The sequence below is a fragment of the Chanodichthys erythropterus genome, chromosome 13 (genome assembly GCF_024489055.1).
Source record: "Chanodichthys erythropterus isolate Z2021 chromosome 13, ASM2448905v1, whole genome shotgun sequence".
Taxonomy (NCBI): domain Eukaryota; kingdom Metazoa; phylum Chordata; class Actinopteri; order Cypriniformes; family Xenocyprididae; genus Chanodichthys; species Chanodichthys erythropterus.
Window position 1 is genome coordinate 53,597,555 of NC_090233.1, and position 24,156 is coordinate 53,621,710.

At 40.7% G+C, this 24,156-nt stretch overlaps 3 protein-coding genes across 3 annotated transcripts; 1 reads left to right on the forward strand and 2 right to left on the reverse strand.

The window, feature by feature from the left end:
- Window positions 1-1,450: 1,450 nt before the first annotated feature.
- LOC137035033 (homeobox protein goosecoid-2) lies at window positions 1,451-7,473 on the reverse strand. Its single transcript, XM_067408278.1, has 3 exons — window positions 7,242-7,473; window positions 6,147-6,367; window positions 1,451-1,552 (listed from the first exon to the last, which is right to left on the reverse strand). Exons 1-3 carry the CDS (start codon window positions 7,471-7,473, stop codon window positions 1,451-1,453), a joined length of 555 nt encoding a protein of 184 aa, XP_067264379.1.
- A 3,118-nt stretch (window positions 7,474-10,591) lies between these two features.
- LOC137034748 (uncharacterized) lies at window positions 10,592-13,245 on the reverse strand. Its single transcript, XM_067407909.1, has 2 exons — window positions 13,051-13,245; window positions 10,592-11,751 (listed from the first exon to the last, which is right to left on the reverse strand). The coding sequence occupies exons 1-2, from the start codon at window positions 13,184-13,186 to the stop codon at window positions 11,018-11,020; spliced, it is 870 nt and encodes a 289-aa protein (XP_067264010.1). The 5' UTR covers window positions 13,187-13,245; the 3' UTR covers window positions 10,592-11,017.
- A 5,646-nt stretch (window positions 13,246-18,891) lies between these two features.
- On the forward strand, window positions 18,892-21,331 carry LOC137034749 (uncharacterized). Its single transcript, XM_067407910.1, has 2 exons — window positions 18,892-19,086; window positions 20,386-21,331. Exons 1-2 carry the CDS (start codon window positions 18,951-18,953, stop codon window positions 21,117-21,119), a joined length of 870 nt encoding a protein of 289 aa, XP_067264011.1. The 5' UTR covers window positions 18,892-18,950; the 3' UTR covers window positions 21,120-21,331.
- Window positions 21,332-24,156: the final 2,825 nt, after the last annotated feature.

Below are 24,156 nucleotides of genomic sequence, written 5' to 3' on the forward strand. Positions count from 1 at the left end.
TAATAGATAATAATGAAACTTCCCATGGACAACTATTAAAGGGTTAGTTCACCCAAAAATTAAAATAATGTCATTAATTACTCACACTCATGTCGTTCCACACCCGTAAGACCTTCGTTCATCTTCAGAACACAAATTAAGATATTTTTGATGAAATCCTATGGCTCAGTGAGGCCTGCAAAGCCAGCAATGACATTTCCTCTCTCAAGATCCATTAATGTACTAAAAAACATATTTAAATCAGTTCATGTGAGTACAGTAGCTCAATATTAATATTATAAAGCGATGAGAATATTTTTGGTGCACCAAAAAAAAAAAAAAAATAACGACTTATATAGTGATGGCCGATTTCAAAACCGCTGAAATCACGTGACTTTGGCGCTCCGAACCGCTGATTCGACACAAAAGATTCATTTTGTGTTTTGAAATCGGCCATCACTAAATAAGTTGTTTTTTTTGTGCACCAAAAATATTCTTGTGGCTTTATAACATTAATATTCAACCACTGTACTCACATGAACTGATTTAAATATGTTTTTAGTACATTAATGGATCTTGAGAGAGGAAATGGATGCCTCACTGAGCCATCAGATTTCATCAAAAATATCTTAATTTGTGTTCTGAAGGATAACTAACCCTTTAACTTTAATGTGTTATCAATTATAGGCCAGTTCAAGAAGAGGATCGTCTATCATCTAATCAGAATCATCAATTATGATTAGTTTGTAATATTTTGTTACACAGTTACACCAGTAGGTGGCGACAAGCAACTGTATAACAAGTGAAATTGAATCATTCGCTCAACCAATTCATTCACTGAATCATTCAAGAAAGAATTCTCTTAGCGTTTCTACTGAGGCTTTGATTGGAATTATTTGCCTCGGTGGAATGAAAACAAAGTGACTGGCAATACTGTGTATCACTATTTATTGAACTATTGTACAAAAGCTATATCACACTATATAAGTGCAATGCTTTGTTTTTAAATTATTAGCTATATTTAATACATTATTTCAACATTAAAAATTAAAAACTCATAACTTCCCTCATTACATGAACATGCATTTTGCCACATGCAATAAAAGATTTAAAGTCATCCATGAGATAAAAATATTTCTATGCTGCCCTATACTATATGATATAATAGCATTTTTAATGTTGATTGTTTAATTGATTATAGGTCTGTGATAGGGATGCATTAAGTTTTTTTTTTTTGAGTAACTGTATCTTTATAATGCATTGGCAAGATCGTTTTAATGAAAATGAATATAAAACATGAAGAAATAACATAAAAATGTCCAATTATTAAACACTATGAATGATTTTGTCTCTATCAAACACGTGTCAACAAATGACTGTAATTGATAAATGAAGGGATTTAAAGCCAGACTGTTGTCAGCTCGTATAGTCTTTAGGAGGGTTTTATGATGCAGAAATCATAATGTTCATGTCAGTCGCTATGAAGGACTGTTTTCCAGTCGTCTGCTCCACGGAGGCTGAAAGGAAGCCGCTTCTGTCGTCTCCATTTTGCCCTTCGGTTCTTAAACCACACCTGAAACAATCACAGTTATTATTGAAACTTCCAGCATCAGATGGCACAAGTCATATCCCAGCAAACAAGAACATTTTGCTAACGTTCCTATTAACTTATGGAAATGTTATTTCTTCGTAACACCAGAATGAACCTCATTGGTTCTTTTGCGGAAGCTCAAACCTGCTGTGTAACACCAGAATGAACCTCATTGGTTCTTGCTGAAGCTCAAACGTATTGTGTAACACGAGAATGAACCTCATTGGTTCTTGCTGAACCTCAAACGTGTTGTGTAACACCAGAATGAACCTTATTGGTTCTTGCTGAACCTCAAACGTGTTGTGTAACACCAGAATGAACCTCATTGGTTCTTTCTGAAGCTCAAACCTGCTGCGTAACACCAGAATGAAACTCACTGGTTCTTGCTGAAGCTCAAACGTGTTGCGTAACACCAGAATGAACCTCATTGGTTCTTGCTGAAGCTCAAACGTGCTGCGTAACACGAGAATGAACCTCATTGGTTCTTGCTGAAGCTCAAACGTGCTGCGTAACACGAGAATGAACCTCATTGGTTCTTGCTGAAGCTCAAACGTGTTGCGTAACACCAGAATGAACCTCATTGGTTCTTGCTGAAGCTCAAACGTGCTGCGTAACACGAGAATGAACCTCATTGGTTCTTGCTGAAGCTCAAACGTGCTGCGTAACACGAGAATGAACCTCATTGGTTCTTGCTGAAGCTCAAACGTGCTGCGTAACACGAGAATGAACCTCATTGGTTCTTGCTGAAGCTCAAACGTGTTGCGTAACACCAGAATGAACCTCATTGGTTCTTGCTGAAGCTCAAACGTGCTGCGTAACACGAGAATGAACCTCATTGGTTCTTGCTGAAGCTCAAACGTGTTGCGTAACACCAGAATGAACCTCATTGGTTCTTGCTGAAGCTCAAACGTGCTGTGTGACACGAGAATGAACCTCATTGGTTTTTGCTGAAGCTCAAACCTGCTGTGTAACACCAGAATGAACCTCATTGGTTCTTGCTGAAGCTCAAACGTGCTGTGTGACACGAGAATGAACCTCACTGGTTCTTGCTGAAGCTCAAACGTGCTTCGTAAAACCAGAATGAACCTCATTGGTTCTTGCTGAAGCTCAAACCTGCTGTGTAACACCAGAATGAACCTCATTGGTTCTTGCTGAAGCTCAAACATGCTTCGTAACACCAGAATGAACCTCATTGGTTCTTTTGCGGAAGCTCAAACCTGCTGTGTAACACCAGAATTAACCTCATTGGTTCTTTCTGAAGCTCAAACGTGCTGTGTAACACGAGAATAAACCTCATTGGTTCTTGCTGAAGCTCAAACCTGCTGTGTAACACCAGAATTAACCTCATTGGTTCTTTCTGAAGCTCAAACCTGCTGCGTAACACCAGAATGAACCTCATTGGTTCTTGGTGAAGCTCAAACCTGCTGTGTAACACCAAAATGAACCTCATTGGTTCTTTCTGAAGCTCAAACCTCCTGCGTAACACCAGAATGAACCTCATTGGTTCTTGCTGAAGCTCAAACCTGCTGTGTAACACCAAAATGAACCTCATTGGTTCTTTCTGAAGCTCAAACCTCCTGCGTAACACCAGAATGAACCTCATTCGTTCTTGGTGAAGCTCAAACGTGCTTCGTAACACGAGAATGAACCTCAATGGTTCTTGCTGAAGCTCAAACCTGCTGTGTAACACCAGAATGAACCTCATTGGTTCTTGCTGAAGCTCAAACCTGCTGTGTAACACGAGAATGAACCTCATTGGTTCTTGCTGAAGCTCAAACCTGCTGTGTAACACCAGAATGAACCTCACTGGTTCTTGCTGAAGCTCAAACGTGCTGTGTAACACCAAAAGCAACCTCATTGGTTCTTTTGAGGAAGCTCAAACCTGCTGTGTAACACGAGAATGAACCTCATTGGTTCTTGCTGAAGCTCAAACATGCTGTGTAACACGAGAATGAACCTCATTGGTTCTTGCTGAACCTCAAACGTGTTGCGTAACACGAGAATGAACCTCGTTGGTTCTTTTGCGGAAGCTCAAACCTGCTGTGTAACACGAGAATGAACCTCATTGGTTCTTGCTGAAGCTCAAACGTGCTGCGTAACACGAGAATGAACCTCATTGTTTCTTGCTGAAGCTCAAACGTGCTGTGTAACATCAAAAGCAACCTCATTGGTTCTTTTGAGGAAGCTCAAACCTGCTGTGTAACACGAGAATGAACCTCATTGGTTCTTGCTGAAGCTCAAACCTGCTGTGTAACACGAGAATGAACCTCATTGGTTATTGCTGAAGCTCAAACGTGTTGTGTAACACGAGAATGAACCTCATTGGTTCTTGCTGAAGCTCAACCATGATGCGTAACATGAGAATGAACCTCATTGGTTCTTGCTGAAGCTCAAACGTGCTGCGTAACACGAGAATGAACCTCATTGGTTCTTGCTGAAGCTCAACCATGATGTGTAACATGAGAATGAACCTCATTGGTTCTTGCTGAAGCTCAACCATGATGTGTAACACGAGAATGAACCTCATTGGTTCTTGCTGAAGCTCAACCATGATGTGTAACATGAGAATGAACCTCATTGGTTCTTGCTGAAGCTCAAACATGATGTGTAACATGAGAATGAACCTCATTGGTTCTTGCTGAAGCTCAACCATGATGCGTAACACGAGAATGAACCTCATTGGTTCTTGCTGAAGTTCAAACGTGCTGTGTAACACCAGAATGAACCTCATTGGTTCTTGCTGAAGTTCAAACGTGCTGCGTAACACCAGAATGAACCTCATTGGTTCTTGCTGAAGTTCAAACGTGCTGCGTAACACCAGAATGAACCTCATTGGTTCTTGCTGAAGTTCAAACGTGCTGCGTAACACCAGAATGAACCTCATTGGTTCTTGCTGAAGTTCAAACGTGCTGCGTAACACGAGAATGAACCTCATTGGTTCTTGCTGAAGCTCAACCATGATGTGTAACATGAGAATGAACCTGATTGGTTCTTGCTGAAGCTCAACCATGATGTGTAACATGAGAATGAACCTCATTGGTTCTTGCAGAAGCTCAAACGTGATGCGTAACACGAGAATGAACCTCATTGGTTCTTGCTGAAGCTCAAACGTGCTGCGTAACACGAGAATGAACCTCATTGGTTCTTGCTGAAGCTCAAACGTGCTGCGTAACACGAGAATGAACCTCATTGGTTCTTGCTGAAGCTCAACCATGATGTGTAACATGAGAATGAACCTCATTGGTTCTTGCTGAAGCTCAACCATGATGTGTAACATGAGAATGAACCTCATTGGTTCTTGCTGAAGCTCAACCATGATGTGTAACATGAGAATGAACCTCATTGGTTCTTGCTGAAGCTCAACCATGATGTGTAACATGAGAATGAACCTCATTGGTTCTTGCTGAAGCTCAAACGTGCTGTGTAACACGAGAATGAACCTCATTGGTTCTTGCTGAAGTTCAAACGTGCTTCGTAACACGAGAATGAACCTCATTGGTTCTTGCTGAAGCTCAAACCTGCTGTGTAACACCAGAATGAACCTCATTGGTTCTTGCTGAAGTTCAAACGTGCTTCGTAACACGAGAATGAACCTCATTGGTTCTTGCTGAAGTTCAAACGTGCTGCGTAACACCAGAATGAACCTCATTGGTTCTTGCTGAAGTTCAAACGTGCTGCGTAACACCAGAATGAACCTCATTGGTTCTTGCTGAAGTTCAAACGTGCTGCGTAACACGAGAATGAACCTCATTGGTTCTTGCTGAAGCTCAACCATGATGTGTAACATGAGAATGAACCTGATTGGTTCTTGCTGAAGCTCAACCATGATGTGTAACATGAGAATGAACCTCATTGGTTCTTGCAGAAGCTCAAACGTGATGCGTAACACGAGAATGAACCTCATTGGTTCTTGCTGAAGCTCAAACGTGCTGCGTAACACGAGAATGAACCTCATTGGTTCTTGCTGAAGCTCAAACGTGCTGCGTAACACGAGAATGAACCTCATTGGTTCTTGCTGAAGCTCAACCATGATGTGTAACATGAGAATGAACCTCATTGGTTCTTGCTGAAGCTCAACCATGATGTGTAACATGAGAATGAACCTCATTGGTTCTTGCTGAAGTTCAAACGTGCTTCGTAACACGAGAATGAACCTCATTGGTTCTTGCTGAAGCTCAAACCTGCTGTGTAACACCAGAATGAACCTCATTGGTTCTTGCTGAAGTTCAAACGTGCTTCGTAACACGAGAATGAACCTCATTGGTTCTTGCTGAAGCTCAAACTTGCTGCTTTCTCAAAACATTATTTGTACATTGTTCATGGAACTTTGTGGAACATAGAATGTTCCCTTAATGTTCACATAACATTTTTGAAACTTTAAAAAAAAACTGGAGAACATTGAGAAATATATATATATATATATATATATATATATATATATATATATATATTAATATAATATAATATAAAAAAGTTCTTAGAACATACTTTTGTTAGCTGGGAGTTAAGTAAGTAATATGGTGAAACATGACTTGAATCCAATGAAACAGAGATGAATCATACTGTTGTCGATCACCTCGACTCTCTCCTCGCGCAGGTGTGTCTGCTGGGCCAGCTGCTCGCGGGTGTTGATGTCGGGATACTGGTTCTGCCGGAACAGATCCTCCAGAGCGTCCAGCTGTTCTTCTGTGAAGATGGTCCGGTGGCGGCGAACCCTCCTCTGAACATGACCGAAGCTTTCTCTGCCATGAGCGTCTGCAGCAGAGCACGTCTCTGGAAACATCCTTGAACCCCAAACTACACAACAAACATCACCAACGTCCATCATTAACAGTCAGATGAATCTCAGCAAACATATTGAGAACGTGTTTGGTCATATTCCACCCTGAAACCAAAGCAGTAGATCATTATTTTCAACAAAATCAAAGGTAGGTAACTAAAACTAAAACATTGAAATAAAAAGGAAACTCTTTATTTTTGTGTCCTTTTACATTACTCCAGTAAAATCAGTAAATTAAGCATTACATGCAACTAACCCTAAACCAACCCTAATTATGCAGTGAGGACATGCTGTTAATTAATATTTCTCAGTACTTAAATGTATAGTTACACTGTAACAAGGACAGCATAAAATTTAAGTGTAACAAAAAAAAATGTTAACATTAACAAAAAAACATTTTAACGAAAAAAGTACAAAAAAATTTAACAAAAATACACAACAAAATGACTAAAACTTGAAGTAAAATGAAAACAGAAAATATAAAAACAATCATTCAAAATATTAATAAAAACTATATTAATGACACTAAAATAACACTGAATTACACCACAATTTCTTTTATACAAATGAAAAGAAATATTGTAATTTGAAAAATCATAATTAAAAAAAATCTTTCATTACATTATCAAGTGTTATCATGGTTTTATTTATTTCCTTCATGCATATTTATATGAAAATGTTTTACACTATTTTCTTTGCTGCATCACAGTGAAAACAGAATTGCAAGCAAAAGAAAACAATGCAAAACATATTTACTGAGACATTTTTGAGAAACACACGAGATCACTGTTTTTCCTCAAAGATCAGATAATATCAGCGAGAAGTCGAGGAAGAAACCCTTAAGATAATAATCACATGTCATATTAACACAGGAAAGAGAGCAGGTCTTACTGGCGGCCGTGTGCAGAATCTCTCCACAGTGTGAACAGAAGCAGCAGTGCGATCGAGTCTCCGTCTGATTCATCGATTCATCGTGACTCACTGCAATTTCCGGGGTCGGTTTCTCCTCACAGGCTCCCGGAGCCGAAGCACGAGGGTTTTCCAAGCTCCTGTCTCCATTCTCAAAGCCAGCGCTCAGAATGCTGTCGATGGTGAATGCCAAGCGCTTCTTGTTCCCGTCCATGGTTCGTGTCACATTTGGACCTGGTGCTGAGCCAAAATGCCATTGGCTTTAGAGGAGAACACATTCATATAGAGCCGGATCGCTCACCACTCTGTGTCAAACCCCCATTTACCAAATAGATTAAAAGGAAGGAGACAAAACATAATCCCTCTATACAGCTGAAGGGGAAAAAAATGTATAAAGTGGCTGAAAAATCCCACCTAATCTGGGCAGTTTTGTGAAGGTGTTAGTGAGCACAGGAGATTCAGGTAATCTGGCTTTAGCTGACAAGAAATCAGATTTCACTGTATCAAATGAGACGTACAGAGAGCCAGAAATCCTCATTGTTGTGCTAAAAGATAAATGTGCTTTGATTCCGCCGGGATGTGGACGGAGAGCATGCGGGTCTCCAAGAGGATCAGCTCCGGCTCCTGCATTTGCATGAGATTTACTTCATGTCACACCTGTTTAACCCTCGGAGATCCAAGCATTCATACTGATCGGGCCTTTCTTTCTTTATTACTGCTTAAAAGTGTTTCTGGGAACCAGCACTAATGCTTCATAAAAACAATATTACTGCAAAAAAATATATATTTTTTGTCTTGTTTTCCAGCACAAATATCAAACAATCTTAAATCAAGATACATTTACCAGAAAGCAATATGACTGAAGATATTAAGACTTGTTTAATGAAAAATGCATCAAAATGAGTGCTTAAAATAAGAACTTTTATGCATTAATATCTTGATATAAGAATGTTTAGATATTTGTACTGAAGAAGTACATAATTTTTTGTAGTTAGTTTATTAGCTTGCTGTGATGCAGTATGGTTGTATATTAATAATTTTTGATGCTAAAAGTCTTAATTTCAAATGTGTGAACAGCAGAAACACTTGAGCGATGTCTCGACTCTCGTCTTATCACCGAAACACAGTCATTCAATGTCTCTTTTTTTGACAAAAAGCCATATTGTACATGTTCTATTCATTCTCAACAAATCCTTTGTAATCATACAAGTCTGTATACATGGTTTTCATCAAGGAATTAATGGATTTTCAAAATCTGTCTTAAGCCACACCGATAAGGAGGATCAAAACTAGATACAAATAAACAGCGTCTGTCTGGCTTACTGATATTCATTTGCTTCACATTGTTGAGATTATGGTTTTCAGTGTAATGTTGATTGGGGCAGATATGCTTTCCTGCCCCTCAGAAATGATGCATTAATAGTTCTGTGATATTTTATTAATTCCAATGTACTGTTGAATATTTTTCTGCATTTCAGAGTCTGCTTTAAAGTTGTGGATGAATATTTAGGATAAAAAAGCCATTGATTAGATCTTGAAATGCTCAGATGCTTGTGCACAAGTGAACTTCTGTTAACCAGAACATTTCTACTTTAAATTTTTTTCAACCCAAGTCCTGGGTTTAGCCTTTGGGGTAATTTTTGGGGGTTAATTTCCAGTGTTTGGGTAGTTTTTGTGTTACCCAGATCCTTGGTCAGACGTAACAACCCAGTGTTTGGGTAGGTTTTGTGTTACCCAGATCCTGGGTCAGATGTAACAACCCGGCGTTTGGGTAGTTTTTGCGTTACCCAGATCCTGGGTCAGACGTAACAACCCAGTGTTTGGGTAGTTTTTGCGTTACACAGATCCTGGGTCAGACGTAACAACCCAGTGTTTGGGTAGGTTTTGTGTTACCCAGATCCTGGGTCAGACGTAACAACCCAGTGTTTGGGTAGTTTTTGCGTTACACAGATCCTGGGTCAGACGTAACAACCCAGTGTTTGGGTAGGTTTTGTGTTACACAGATCCTGGGTCAGACGTAACAACCCAGTGTTTGGGTAGGTTTTGTGTTACACAGATCCTGGGTCAGACGTAACAACCCGGCGTTTGGGTAGTTTTTGCGTTACCCAGATCCTGGGTCAGACGTAACAACCCGGCGTTTGGGTAGTTTTTGTGTTACCCAGATCCTTGGTCAGACGTAACAACCCGGCGTTTGGGTAGTTTTTGCGTTACACAGATCCTGGGTCAGACGTAACATCCCAGTGTTTGGGTAGGTTTTGTGTTACACAGATCCTGGGTCAGACGTAACAACCCAGTGTTTGGGTAGGTTTTGTGTTACACAGATCCTGGGTCAGACGTAACAACCCGGCGTTTGGGTAGTTTTTGTGTTACCCAGATCCTGGGTCAGACGTAACAACCCGGCGTTTGGGTAGTTTTTGTGTTACCCAGATCCTTGGTCAGACGTAACAACCCGGCGTTTGGGTAGTTTTTGCGTTACCCAGATCCTGGGTCAGACGTAACAACCCGGCGTTTGGGTAGTTTTTGTGTTACGCAGATCCTGGGTCAGACGTAACAGCCCAGCGTTTGGGTAGTTTTTGTGTTACGCAGATCCTGGGTCAGACGTAACAGCCCAGCGTTTGGGTAGTTTTTGTGTTACGCAGATCTTGGGTCAGACGTAACAACCCAGTGTTTGGGTAGTTTTTGTGTTACGCAGATCCTGGGTCAGACGTAACAACCCGGCTTTTGGGTAGTTTTTGTGTTACACAGATCCTTGGTCAGATGTAACAACCCAGGGGTTGAGTTATTTATCGCATACTTTTTACGCCTCTTTAGGAGAGAGCAGTGCAGCTCGGTCAAATTGGTGCATGTCTTCTGTAAAATACAAGTTTGTGTACATTTTTATATAAAAATCAATTATTGTTCTGTATATCATTTCATTTCATGCAAAGCAACATACAGGGGCATGATGTGAGTCACCTAAATGAGTATCACATCTTCAATATGTATTAGAATACTATATAAAATACTATAAAATATGATTGAAAATAAAGAAATCATGCAAACCAGTGGTTGTGTGGAGCATAAGAAATGTTTATAGGATTTAAGTAAACATCTGTATAACTGTATAAATCCATAAACATTAAATCATGTATGAAGTAATTTAAAAAATAAGGTATTATTATAGTAAAAATCAATCAACCCATTATGCTGGGTTAAATAACCCAATTTGCTGGGTAAAATTAACCTAACATGTTTTGTCCTAAATATACCCTGCCCTTGGGTTGAAAACAAATTAGGTTGTTTTTAACCCAGTGTTTTTTAGAGTAGAGGAAAAGTGCTGTGAAGCGAAACATCATCTCATGTTTGACGTTATGGTAGATGAATGAGCAGAGCTGGACAAAGAAGCTCAAATGTATAATAAATGATTCTCCAGCTTCCATTGGTGTTATTATTTCACATTTATTTTTACGAACCAATCAAACAAAAGACAAAATGTAGCTGGCAAACATATTTTACATTCATCTGAGCTTAAAATGAGAAATGCATGAAGCAGCAGTTCGCACCAAGACATTTAATGTCGCAAGAACATTTTCACTAGTGATATTTCACAGAACAGGTTCTTTAGCACCACTAAATATCTGACTGAACCTAGTCAAACGGAAAGGGAATTTATTTCCACATTCATACTGAGATATATACAGAAATAAAGCATCTTTCAGTGTTTTGGGGTCCAATGCAAAAAACGTGCATTGGACCCCGTGCACGAAACGCCAACGTGTTCATTCGTCTTTGAACTCTGCGTCAAACATGATCTGCTGGATCTGCATTTTGACCGCAGCTCTTTTCTGCGGCGTCAGTCTTTTGAGGGCAGGGACGTAACTCAAGAGAAACAACTCGTCCTCGTCAAACGCTCGCTCGGCTTTCTCGCAGCTCTTCAGCGGCTCTTTCTCCGCCGTCTGGCCGCTGAGGTCGCTGGGTGAGGCCGACGGCGTCAGCAGCGCAGGAGCTGCATTCGTCACGAGGGCCGGCTGCGGTGAAGCTGAACCGGACGCCTGCGACACCTTCAGACCCGGAGGCAGACCGGTGACAACCGCCAGCTGTTTGACGGGGGCGAGCTGAGTGACGATAGACAACGGCAGCTGCGACAAGGGATTCAACTGAGCCGCGATCGCCGGCTTGATCTGATGCTTCGGCTCCGCCGCGTTCAGAGGAAACTTGCTGCCGGACTTTGCTCTCTTTTCAACGCTGGACTTTGAATCGCCGCCGCTGGACTCGTCGAGCGACTCCTCGGGCGAGTCGTGAGCGCTTCCGTCCGCGTCGTCCAGCTCCTCCAGGGCCTCTGCTTCGCTGGGACGCTTCCTCTTTCTGATATGAGCGTCCAGAAACGAGAGGCTTTCTCTGTGCGGCCAGTAATGCAAGCGCCGGCCGCCTTCTTCCTTCTTCAGCTTGCACAGTCTCCTCTCTCGGATGTATCTGTCCCTGATGGTCTTCCATCTTCTCTTGCATTCCACCACTGCAGCGGAAACACATCAGTGTCAGTCAGTGTTAAACTCTCTGATCAGACGCTTCATGAATCAGGCGTGAGATTCGACTCTCGGCTTCTGTTCAGAAACATGCAAATACTCAACATGCATCATAAAAATGCATGAGCGCTTTACGTGAAAACACTTTCTCTTGTCAAAAACACGATCTACTGCTGAGACACTCGCACTGGAAAAACAGTATTTTTACTTTAAGCGTTTTCTCCTCCACAGAAAGCTGTTAAAACATCTTAATGCATTAAAGACAGTGATAATAAAAGATCAAATTCAGTTTTTCATGATGCATATCATACACAGGCAGACACAGATGAGAATGTGAATGAAACACGATGAATTGCACATTAAAGTCGACGTGAAATGTCATTTTCTTCTCTGTCTGAGTGAAACGCTTCTCAAACAAGAACAAATGTAGGGCGGGGCTTGATTTTGTCCATCAGGAATTGATTGGATTGTTGTCGCATAAATCATTTATGATAATTACTGCAAAAATAAGAATGGCCAGTTTTGATTTCATGGTGACTTTAAGTATTTTCACATATAAAAGCATTCTCAAGAAAACGTGCATCACTTCATGTGCATCATCTGTATCAGTCAGTGTTTAATATGAAAATCAGAATCAGAAAGAGCTTTATTGCTGGGTGTATTTACACACACGAGACCTTTTTCTCAGTAAATGAAGCTTCAGTGATACATCATAATAAAATGAAAGTACAGAAATATGAAAGTATAAAGACACAGAATAGTCATATTTACAGCTAAGTATAAGCTCAATAAGGTGCCTATATTAATATCATGTTTCAGTCCAATAATAAGCCGCTTATATATCGCACCGCATCATAAAGCTTCACTCATACAGTGAATCAGATCGATGTGCGCGAGACTTTATGCCTCAAAGTTCTTCAAACAAACAGAAAGTCGCGCGTTTAGAAACATCGAGACGAGCAACAGAATTAAAGCAGGTATAAGAAGTTGAAACATAATAAAACTGCACATATGGAGCTCAAGAACGCGCACTAAATGACTCCCTGTTGACTTCATCATATTTATCCATCATTTATACCGCTAGCGACGCGTCAAATCAGAACGCGCTTTTGATTTGTGTTGATCATAATAACGCAGTTTGATTCAAACGGACGCGTTCTAGTTGGTTGAGTCTCCAGCAGTGATCATGGTGTGTAATATCATCAAGACCAACACAACACAAACACTTTTCAAAGTCAAACGCTTGACGAGCGCGCGGCCAAACGCGCGCGTAATGTTGACGCACTGACCGGAGAGCCCGACGGACGCGGCGACCTCCCTCCACGCGTTCACCCTCCGCTCTGAGCTGCGATAATCGTGCAGCGACACGTTGTAGAGCACCGGGTAAGCGTAGACGGTTTGGATGAGTTTCTCACTCACGGCCATTGAGTTTATTGGCTTTGCTCGATCTGAACGCGCTCCCGGAATTGCACAGTCGCGTCAAAAGTGCGCGACACGCGCCTCTACAGCGCAAGCGGGACGTCATGGCGGGAGTTTGGACCAATGAGATGTGACAGTGGGCGGGTCTATCCGGAGCGTCGCGTCACAAATAGAAACACAAGCGTCAGTCAAAAGGTTTTGATGTTGACGAGCAAAATATGGCATAATAATATTCAGCGCGTGTGTTTTCTGACAAAACTCGCAGTTTCACAAGACTTAAAGGATTAATTCACCCAAAAATGAAAATTCTGTCATTTAATAAAACTCACCCTCATTTCGTTCCACACCCGTAAGACTTTCATTAGTCTTTGGAACACAAATTAAGATATTTTTGATGAAATCCGATGATGCTTGCATAGCCAGCAATGATATTTCCTCTCTCAAGATCCATTAATGTACTAAAAACATATTTAAATCAGTTCATGTGAGTACAGTGGTTCAATATTAATATTATAAAGCCACGAGAATATTTTTGGTGCGCCAAAAAAACAAAATAACGACTTATATAGTGATGGACGATTTCAAAACACTGCTTCAGGAAGCTTCGGAGCGTTATGAATCTTTTGTGTCGAATCATGATTTGGATCACGTGTCAAACCATCAAACTGCTGAAATCACATGACTTTGGCACTCCGAACCGCTGATTCGACACACTGATTCATAACGCTCTGAAGCTTCCTGAAGCAGCGTTTTGAAATCGGCCATCACTATATAAGTCGTTATTTTGTTTTTTTGGCACACCAAAAATATTCTGGTGGCTTTATAATATTAATATTGAACCACTGTACTCACATGAACTGATTTAAATATGTTTTTAGTACATTAATGAATCTTGAGAGAGGAAATGCCATTGTTCAGGCCTCACGGAGCCATCAGATTTCATCAAAAATATCTTAATTTGTGTTCCAAAGATTTTATGAAGGTCTTACGGGTGTGGAACGACATGAGGGTGAGTAATTAATGACAGAATTTTCATTTTTGGGTGAACTAACCCTTTAAGTCAGTTTTAAAGTGTAATTTCTGTAGTAACAGACTGAATTATTCAACAGAATAAAGATTGTTTTTGTTTGGCTGAAGGAAAAATATCTCAAAGATAGGTAGGAAATAAATTTGACTCTTTCACATGTTATTATCCAGTCCAGCGTCTCTAGAAGGAGAATTATTGACTCATTCCCTTCATCCATCATGATGTTTCTCTTCTCTGTGACTTTTTATGATCACGAATCAAAATGATCGAAACAGAGCTGGACCTCGCTCACTTTTAGTCCGCTTTCAAACGGTGATCTACCAATAGCTTGAGGTGCGTGAGTCGCGCGTCTCTGACGCGCCTGTGCGATTCCGGAAATACGATCTAAAGAACGCGTCTCAGCAGCAACTCCATAAACTCAATGGCTGAGAACGAGAAACTCATCCAGACCGTCTACGCTTACCCGGTGCTCTATAACGTGTCGCTGCACGATTCTCGGCGTTCAGAGCGGAGGGTGAACGCGTGGAGGGAGGTCGCCGCGTCCATCGGGCTCTCCGGTCAGTGCGTCAACATTACGCGCGCGCGGTCTGTACATCATAGTGATAAACATTTATACTGTAGAATTCTTCGTACACACAGTTATTATGTCAAATAATATTCACAAGAAGTGAGACGCTTAGTTGCCTAAACAGGCTCTAGTGTTCTGTAATGGTATATTTTAATAGGGACAGACACAATTCCAGCCAAAAAGCTCAAAAATCCATTGAGCATGGAGAATAAGCCTATAGAATATGCTGATTTATATCTCAGGTCCCTACTCTAAAACATGCTGGGTTAAAAACAACCCAAGTTGGGTTGAAAATGGACAAACCCAGCGATTGGGTTAAATGTTTGCTCAACCTGCTGGGTAGTTTTATTTAACTCAACTATTGTTTAAAAATTACTGTATTTCTTGCTTAAAATGAATCCAAAATATGTGGGAAATTAACATTTATTAATATGCTTAATGAATAATAACTAAACAATAAACATTACATTGATCATTAATAAATGTTCACCTTTTGATTATTAATGTTTCCTCTAGTAATTATGCGTCTGATTTTTAATTTTCAACCTATTTTGGATTCATTTTAAGCCAGACATACAGTCATTTTTGAACAATAGTTGAGTTAAATAAAACTACCCAGCAGGTTGGGCAAACATTTAACCCAATCACTGGGTTAAAACAACACAATCGCTGGGTTTGTCCATTTTCTAACCAACTTGGCTTGTTTTTAAAAAACCAACCCTGCTTATCATCTGTTAATAACACTAATATAGTAAACGTGATGTATGTATTTGGTTTATTACATGCATACTAAATACACACATGACAGAAAACACATGTTGAGGACTGTTTTCCCCTGATTAAAAGCTGATCTCAATGTAGTTATTAAGAATAAATTGTTGAAATTGTTCTTCCCTGCAGTGGTGGAATGCAAGCTGAAGAAGGAAGAAGGCGGCCGGCGCTTGCATTACTGGCCGCACAGAGAAAGCCTCTCGTTTCTGGACGCTCATATCAGAAAGAGGAAGCGTCCCAGCGAAGCAGAGGCTCTGGAGGAGCACATACACATGAGGACAAACACACCGGCCTCACCCAGCGACCTCAGCGGCCAGACGGCGGAGAAAGAGCCGCTGAAGAGCTGCGAGAAAGCCGAGCGAGCGTTTGACGAGGACGAGTTGTTTCTCTTGAGTTACGTCCCTGCCCTCAAAAGACTGACGCCGCAGAAAAGAGCTGCGGTCAAAATGCAGATCCAGCAGATCATGTTTGACGCAGAGTTCAACGGCGAATGAACAGTGATCGAGTGCAATGCTTACTAGATATTGAGTGTGTTTTATAATTAATGCATGTTTCATAATTACATTATATAAAAGATGCTGTATTTCTGTATAAATTATTTCATTGCAACAACTTACAAAGTAAGAGTTTTATAAGTGTTGCTATAAAAATCCTTTTTGTGTGTGTAAAATGACACTTTTGCATCATTAAAGCTGCAGTCCGTAAGTTTTGCCTCTTTGTTGCCATCTCTGTTTGAAACCTGCAATTGCAGTTATTTTCAGAATTTTCTTATTATGTGGGTTGTGCTTTGGCACGGCTCCTCAGCGTGGATAAATCTAATGTTTGCTGTCCGTCAACACATCGGTGTGGATGCTGTACTTCAGAATCACAGATTCTAGTCTTGGAAGTATGACCAAAATGAGAATTTTCACCAGAAAATGTCATTTGAACAAGTAGCTAAGTAATAAATCTGCCACTTTTGTTCTGACCAACTAAGAAAAAAAGCATTACAATAAATCGCGCTGCCAATGATGATTAAATCTAACAATCGCTTAGCTCGGATCACATCAAACTGTGCAAATTATTATTATTCTTATACTTTGTTAACAACATCAGCATTGCGTGACTGTGTGTATTTAGTGTGTATTAGCGTTACCTGTAGATTTCAGTTTCTGTACAGTCTAATCTCTAATGTTAATTTGTCGTATCCACCATCAAAATGATAAGTTTAATTATTGCAGCTGCTGTGAGAAAAGGCTTTAAATGATCCGCCTCACATGTGATATAGCCTACTAGCTGTGACTCCTTCATGTAAACAGACGTGACGTAATGACATGAAGAATGGCTGCATGCTCGAATTTCCCGTGGAAACCTACCAGTCCCACTCGAATTATAAAAAATTATTACAAGCTTACCGTTCTGAATTGGCCTAAGGTAAGGAGAGAGTTTGCTGGTTATGTACTTGCTCAAAAATTGATTTTGGATCATTTTTAACCAAAAAAGTTATGGACTGCAGCTTTAAATGTTATTATGCAAATCATTTGTACAAGGAGTCATACATGGCATTAGTCATGCAATCAAAATAATATTCATTAACCAGGTCTTTATATTGTAAATTCATATCCTTTACTCTGCATAAGTGCTTGTCTCAGCAGAACTGGTGCTGAATCAGAACAGATTTAAATAGTTTTGGATGAATAACTGAGGAGGGCGGGGCTCTGGAGGAGGATGTGGAGAGTGTGATTGGCTGTGGACAGATGAGAGACAGTGGGAGGAGTCAGGGAGGATCCTGGAGTTGAAGTAGCCAGGCGGGCAGACAGGACGAAGGCCCACGGCAGAGTCGAGGGAGGAGCCATGGAGGAGGCTTGGCTGTGGATGTAGATGGACCGATGGAGGTGGAGCCAGTGGGACCGAGGCGGAGCCTGAGGGAAGGCAGAGCCGAAAGGGTTGGAGAGACGGAGCGCTGCGGACATGACTGAGCGACATCTGACTGGGGGAGGGACAAGTGAGCCCAGTGGAGCCGTAAGGACGATGGTCTCTGGTGGAGCTGAGGGAGGGAATCAGCAAAGGTGGATCTGAAAGGGCGACGGACCGAGGTGGAGTGACGGGATCAGTGGCTGGAGGCGGAGCTGGGAATCCTCCTGCCTGGGTGAAGCTGGAGACTTGAAGCCCCGAGGCAATTCCACAAAATAGAGTGGAGAAGGAGAGGCCAAGGGGCTGAAGGTAACCAGTGGAGGCGGAGCTGACGGACTGGCTGAACTTGGAAGAGGAGGCGGGAGACACAGGAGACTGTGAGCTGGGGCATAATAAGCCATGATGCAGAGGTCACTGCATCATTATTGTGTAAAATTCATGTTCCTGGTAATCTTGAATCAGAATAACTTCTCCTCCATCTGTTATCTGATGATGAGGGCGGGGCAACCTGTCAATCACATGAGATCCACCAATAGCAAACCACAACCATCCAATCAATTCCCCACAGACAAAATCAAGCCCCGCCCTTCATTTGTTCTTGTCTGAGAAGCGTTTCACACATATATATGTCAAAAGACTAGCGCAACCAACTTCCCTTTCATACCTTCAATACATTTTTTAAGAAGATTTCCATCATAGGAAGTAATACTTTACATTAAATGAACTTTATCGGATAAAGTACTTTTTGGATTCATCTAAATGAGAAAATAAATGACTCCATGGGCTTTTGCTGAATAATAATAAAAATATAATTAAATAACCATTTGATGTTGACAGAAATAACTCATAATGACCTCATACTGCATAAGCATGATTAAAACAAACAAATAAATGAGGAAACAAATTTAAAAAATAGATTACAATAAATAAATATGCTAAATAATACATCTAACTGTACTTTAATTAGTAGAAAAAGAAACATAATAATGTAACTTAACAGAAACTTTTTTCCATCTAATATACTTCAGATGTATTTATAATCTTATTTTTTCACAGTATAAATTTGTTCTTTATACAAGAACTATATGCTTAAAAAGCATCAAAATTATGGTACTTATATAATTGTGTCTGAAGGATGAAATTAGCTGAATTCAAGAAGAAATATAAAGATTTAGACCATGAATGAAAGATTTTGTGAGTAACTCTTCCTTTACTTCTCTTACTGTTTAAAACTGACTTAAGTCTTGTGAAACTGCGAGTTTTGTCAGAAAACACACGCGCTGAATATTATTATGCCATATTTTGCTCGTCAACATCAAAACCTTTTGACTGACGCTTGTGTTTCTATTTGTGACGCGACGCTCCGGATAGACCCGCCCACTGTCACATCTCATTGGTCCAAACTCCCGCCATGACGTCCCGCTTGCGCTGTAGAGGCGCGTGTCGCGCACTTTTGACGCGACTGTGCAATTCCGGGAGCGCGTTCAGATCGAGCAAAGCCAATAAACTCAATGGCCGTGAGTGAGAAACTCATCCAAACCGTCTACGCTTACCCGGTGCTCTACAACGTGTCGCTGCACGATTATCGCAGCTCAGAGCGGAGGGTGAACGCGTGGAGGGAGGTCGCCGCGTCCGTCGGGCTCTCCGGTCAGTGCGTCAACATTACGCGCGCGATTGGCCGCGCGCTCGTCAAGCGTTTGACTTTGAAAAGTGTTTGTGTTGTGTTGGTCTTGATGATATTACACACCATGATCACTGCTGGAGACTCAACCAACTAGAACGCGTCCGTTTGAATCAAACTGCGTTATTATGATCAACACAAATCAAAAGCGCGTTCTGATTTGACGCGTCGCTAGCGGTATAAATGATGGATAAATATGACGAAGTCAACAGGGAGTCATTTAGTGCGCGTTCTTGAGCTCCATATGTGCAGTTTTATTATGTTTCAACTTCTTATACCTGCTTTAATTCTGTTGCTCGTCTCGATGTTTCTAAACGCGCGACTTTCTGTTTGTTTGAAGAACTTTGAGGCATAAAGTCTCGCGCACATCGATCTGATTCACTGTATGAGTGAAGCTTTATGATGCGGTGCGATATATAAGCGGCTTATTATTGGACTGAAACATGATATTAATATAGGCACCTTATTGAGCTTATACTTAGCTGTAAATATGACTATTCTGTGTCTTTATACTTTCATATTTCTGTACTTTCATTTTATTATGATGTATCACTGAAGCTTCATTTACTGAGAAAAAGGTCTCGTGTGTGTAAATACACCCAGCAATAAAGCTCTTTCTGATTCTGATTTTCATATTAAACACTGACTGATACAGATGATGCACATGAAGTGATGCACGTTTTCTTGAGAATGCTTTTATATGTGAAAATACTTAAAGTCACCATGAAATCAAAACTGGCCATTCTTATTTTTGCAGTAATTATCATAAATGATTTATGCGACAACAATCCAATCAATTCCTGATGGACAAAATCAAGCCCCGCCCTACATTTGTTCTTGTTTGAGAAGCGTTTCACTCAGACAGAGAAGAAAATGACATTTCACGTCGACTTTAATGTGCAATTCATCGTGTTTCATTCACATTCTCATCTGTGTCTGCCTGTGTATGATATGCATCATGAAAAACTGAATTTGATCTTTTATTATCACTGTCTTTAATGCATTAAGATGTTTTAACAGCTTTCTGTGGAGGAGAAAACGCTTAAAGTAAAAATACTGTTTTTCCAGTGCGAGTGTCTCAGCAGTAGATCGTGTTTTTGACAAGAGAAAGTGTTTTCACGTAAAGCGCTCATGCATTTTTATGATGCATGTTGAGTATTTGCATGTTTCTGAACAGAAGCCGAGAGTCGAATCTCACGCCTGATTCATGAAGCGTCTGATCAGAGAGTTTAACACTGACTGACACTGATGTGTTTCCGCTGCAGTGGTGGAATGCAAGAGAAGATGGAAGACCATCAGGGACAGATACATCCGAGAGAGGAGACTGTGCAAGCTGAAGAAGGAAGAAGGCGGCCGGCGCTTGCATTACTGGCCGCACAGAGAAAGCCTCTCGTTTCTGGACGCTCATATCAGAAAGAGGAAGCGTCCCAGCGAAGCAGAGGCCCTGGAGGAGCTGGACGACGCGGACGGAAGCGCTCACGACTCGCCCGAGGAGTCGCTCGACGAGTCCAGCGGCGGCGATTCAAAGTCCAGCGTTGAAAAGAAAGCAAAGTCCGGCAGCAAGTTTCCTCTGAACGCGGCGGAGCCGAAGCATCAGATCAAGCCGGCGATCGCGGCTCAGTTGAATCCCTTGTCGCAGCTGCCGTTGTCTATCGTCACTCAGCTCGCCCCCGTCAAACAGCTGGCGGTTGTCACCGGTCTGCCTCCGGGTCTGAAGGTGTCGCAGGCGTCCGGTTCAGCTTCACCGCAGCCGGCCCTCGTGACGAATGCAGCTCCTGCGCTGCTGACGCCGTCGGCCTCACCCAGCGACCTCAGCGGCCAGACGGCGGAGAAAGAGCCGCTGAAGAGCTGCGAGAAAGCCGAGCGAGCGTTTGACGAGGACGAGTTGTTTCTCTTGAGTTACGTCCCTGCCCTCAAAAGACTGACGCCGCAGAAAAGAGCTGCGGTCAAAATGCAGATCCAGCAGATCATGTTTGACGCAGAGTTCAAAGACGAATGAACACGTTGGCGTTTCGTGCACGGGGTCCAATGCACGTTTTTTGCATTGGACCCCAAAACACTGAAAGATGCTTTATTTCTGTATATATCTCAGTATGAATGTGGAAATAAATTCCCTTTCCGTTTGACTAGGTTCAGTCAGATATTTAGTGGTGCTAAAGAACCTGTTCTGTGAAATATCACTAGTGAAAATGTTCTTGCGACATTAAATGTCTTGGTGCGAACTGCTGCTTCATGCATTTCTTTTATTAGCTTTTTGGATTTTCATAAGAAGCTCAGATGTACAGAACTGATAAACAGAATAAAATGTTTGCCAGTGACTGAATGAAGCTGTCTGCAGTTTTTTGTTGCATTGATTGATAAAAAACATGAGGAAAACTAGTGCGGACTCAGTTCATAATGCCACTTTAGATTAAAGGTGCTAAAGAGGATGTTTTGTTTTATACATTTTTGCAATATTACTTGAAACTGTGTTTACTAACTGATAAAAGACTATTTATTAGGTGCACTGAAAGGAATAATATTAATATACATCATCTGTGCACGAGGTAGGGCCTTAAAAACATCAGCCAATTGTTTACACGATCATCGCGTAAGCGATTGGCCCTCTGGCTTGTCAATCACTGCCGTGACGTTCCTTGTGAGAGACGTGCGCGCTCCAGTAACTTTCCACACTCCACAGGCGCCGCATGCAATGTTTTTGTCAGGAGACAGGAGTAACAACTGCAGATTACGAGTTACCTGCGGTGAGTCCGACATAATGAATCCACTAACACGACACAGCGAATGCCGGTGGTAAACACTCGTGTTCCAATACGAGTGTTTACGAGTTTTGGGAGGCGTTCCTTCAAAGGAGGGGGGGGGTTGTTCTATGCATGCGCTCATTTAAAAAACTCAGTAACAGTCTTTCGTTTCTCAGTCGATGAAAAGATCCTCTTTAGCACCTTTAACAACATAAAGACTGGAATGGCAAAGAAGGGAAATTATGGGAATTATGCAGTGATCGAATATCTTTCATATTAGCTTCTTCATATTAGCTTCTTCACTCAGATAAAACCTCATGATCTGATGAAATGCAGCATTGATAGTGTAAGTGATGAAGTTCATGAGTGAACCAGTGGATTCAGACACAGTGGCATCAATGAATCCAGTGCAAATGGGGTATAGAAGTTCATTTAAAAAAATGAAAAGTAAGAGTTTCAGATCACATGAGCCAATATTTTATTCACAATAGAACATAGATAACAAATGTTTAAATAGAGAAATTTTACATTTTAATCTACTAAATGATCTCATTTCAAATTTGATGCCTACTACAGGTCTTGGGGCAACATATGGCTGAAAAAGCAAGACATTTTGAAAAGATTCAGCTGGGAGAACATCTAGCAACTAAGAACTGATGATTGATATCAGGTCTGTAACATGATTAGCTATGAAAGGGATGTTGTAGAGAGGCAGAGTCTCTCAGAAGCAAAGATGGGCAGAACTGTGAAAGAGTGCATGAAAAGATTGTGGAATACTTTAAAAACAATGTTTCTCAACGTCAAATTGCAAAGGCTTTGCAAATCTCATCATCTACAGTGCATAACATCATCAAAAGATCAAAATCCGCCGTGCCATCTGCAGATGCCAACTAAATCTCTATCATGCAAAAAGGATGAACACGTTGGCGTTTCATGCACAGGGTCCAATGCACGTTTTTTGCATTGGACCCCAAAACATAACATATAACATATGTGAACATGATCCAGAAGCGCCGTCGTGTCCTGTTGTCCAAGGCTCATTTACAATGGACTGTTTCAAAGTGGAAAACTGTCCTATGGTCAGACAAATCCAAATTTGACATTCTTGTTGGAAATCATGGACACCGTGTCCTCCGGGCTAAAGAGTTGGGAGCGTGTTATCAGCGTTCAGTTCAAAAGCCAGCATCTCTGATGGTATGGGGGTGCATAAGTGCATACGGTATGGGAAGCTTGCATGTTTTGGAAGGCACTATGAATGCTGAAAGGTATATAAAGGATTTAGAGCAACATATGCTCCCCTCCAGACAACATCTGTTTCAGGGAAGACCTTGTGTATTTCAGCAGGACAATGCAAAACCACACACTGCAGCTATTACAACAGCATGGCTTCATCGTAGAAGAGTCCAGGTGCTGAATTGAATCCAGATCTTTCACTTATAGAGAAAAATATGTCAAAGACGACCATGAACTCTTCAGCAGCTGGAAACCCATATCAGGCAAGAATGAGACCAAATTCCAACACCAAAACTCCAGAAACTCAAAACCTCGATGCCCAGACATCTTCACACTGTTCTGAAAAGAAGAGGAGATGCTACACCATGGTAAACATACTCCCGTCCCAACTATTTTGAGACCTGTAGCAGGCATCGAATTTGAAATGAAAAAAAAATTACCCTGTTTAAACATTTATGATATCTCTGTTCTATTGTGAATAAACTGTGATTTTAAAGACTTTTAGTTTTCAAATTTAAAAAACGTCCCAACATTTCTGGAATTCGGGTTGTATTTATGAGATGAAAAGTCAAAATTATGAGCAGTCAGTTATGACAAAAGTTGAAATTATGACATTCAAAAATATGACAAGTCATAATTAAAATATAAAAAGTTGAAATTGACTTAATTGACTTTTTAAAGTCATAATTATGACATTAAAAAGTGAACATTATGATATAAAATGTCAAAGTTATAACAACATGAAGTTGAAATTGACTTGTCATAATTATGACATTAAAATGGGAAATTATGAGTCATGAAATAAAAAATTTAAAAATAAATCAATGACAGTTGACTTAAGTCATGATATAAAAAGTTGTAACTGACTAAAAAAGTCATAGTTATGACATTAAAATGTCAACATTATGATATAAAATGTTAAAATTATGACAACAAAGTTGAAATCGATTTGTTTCGAAATTATGACAGCTGAAATTATGACAAATTAAAAAACTGACAAGTCATAATTATGACAAAAAGTCATCATTTCAACATTTTATGTCATAATTTTTACTTTTTTAA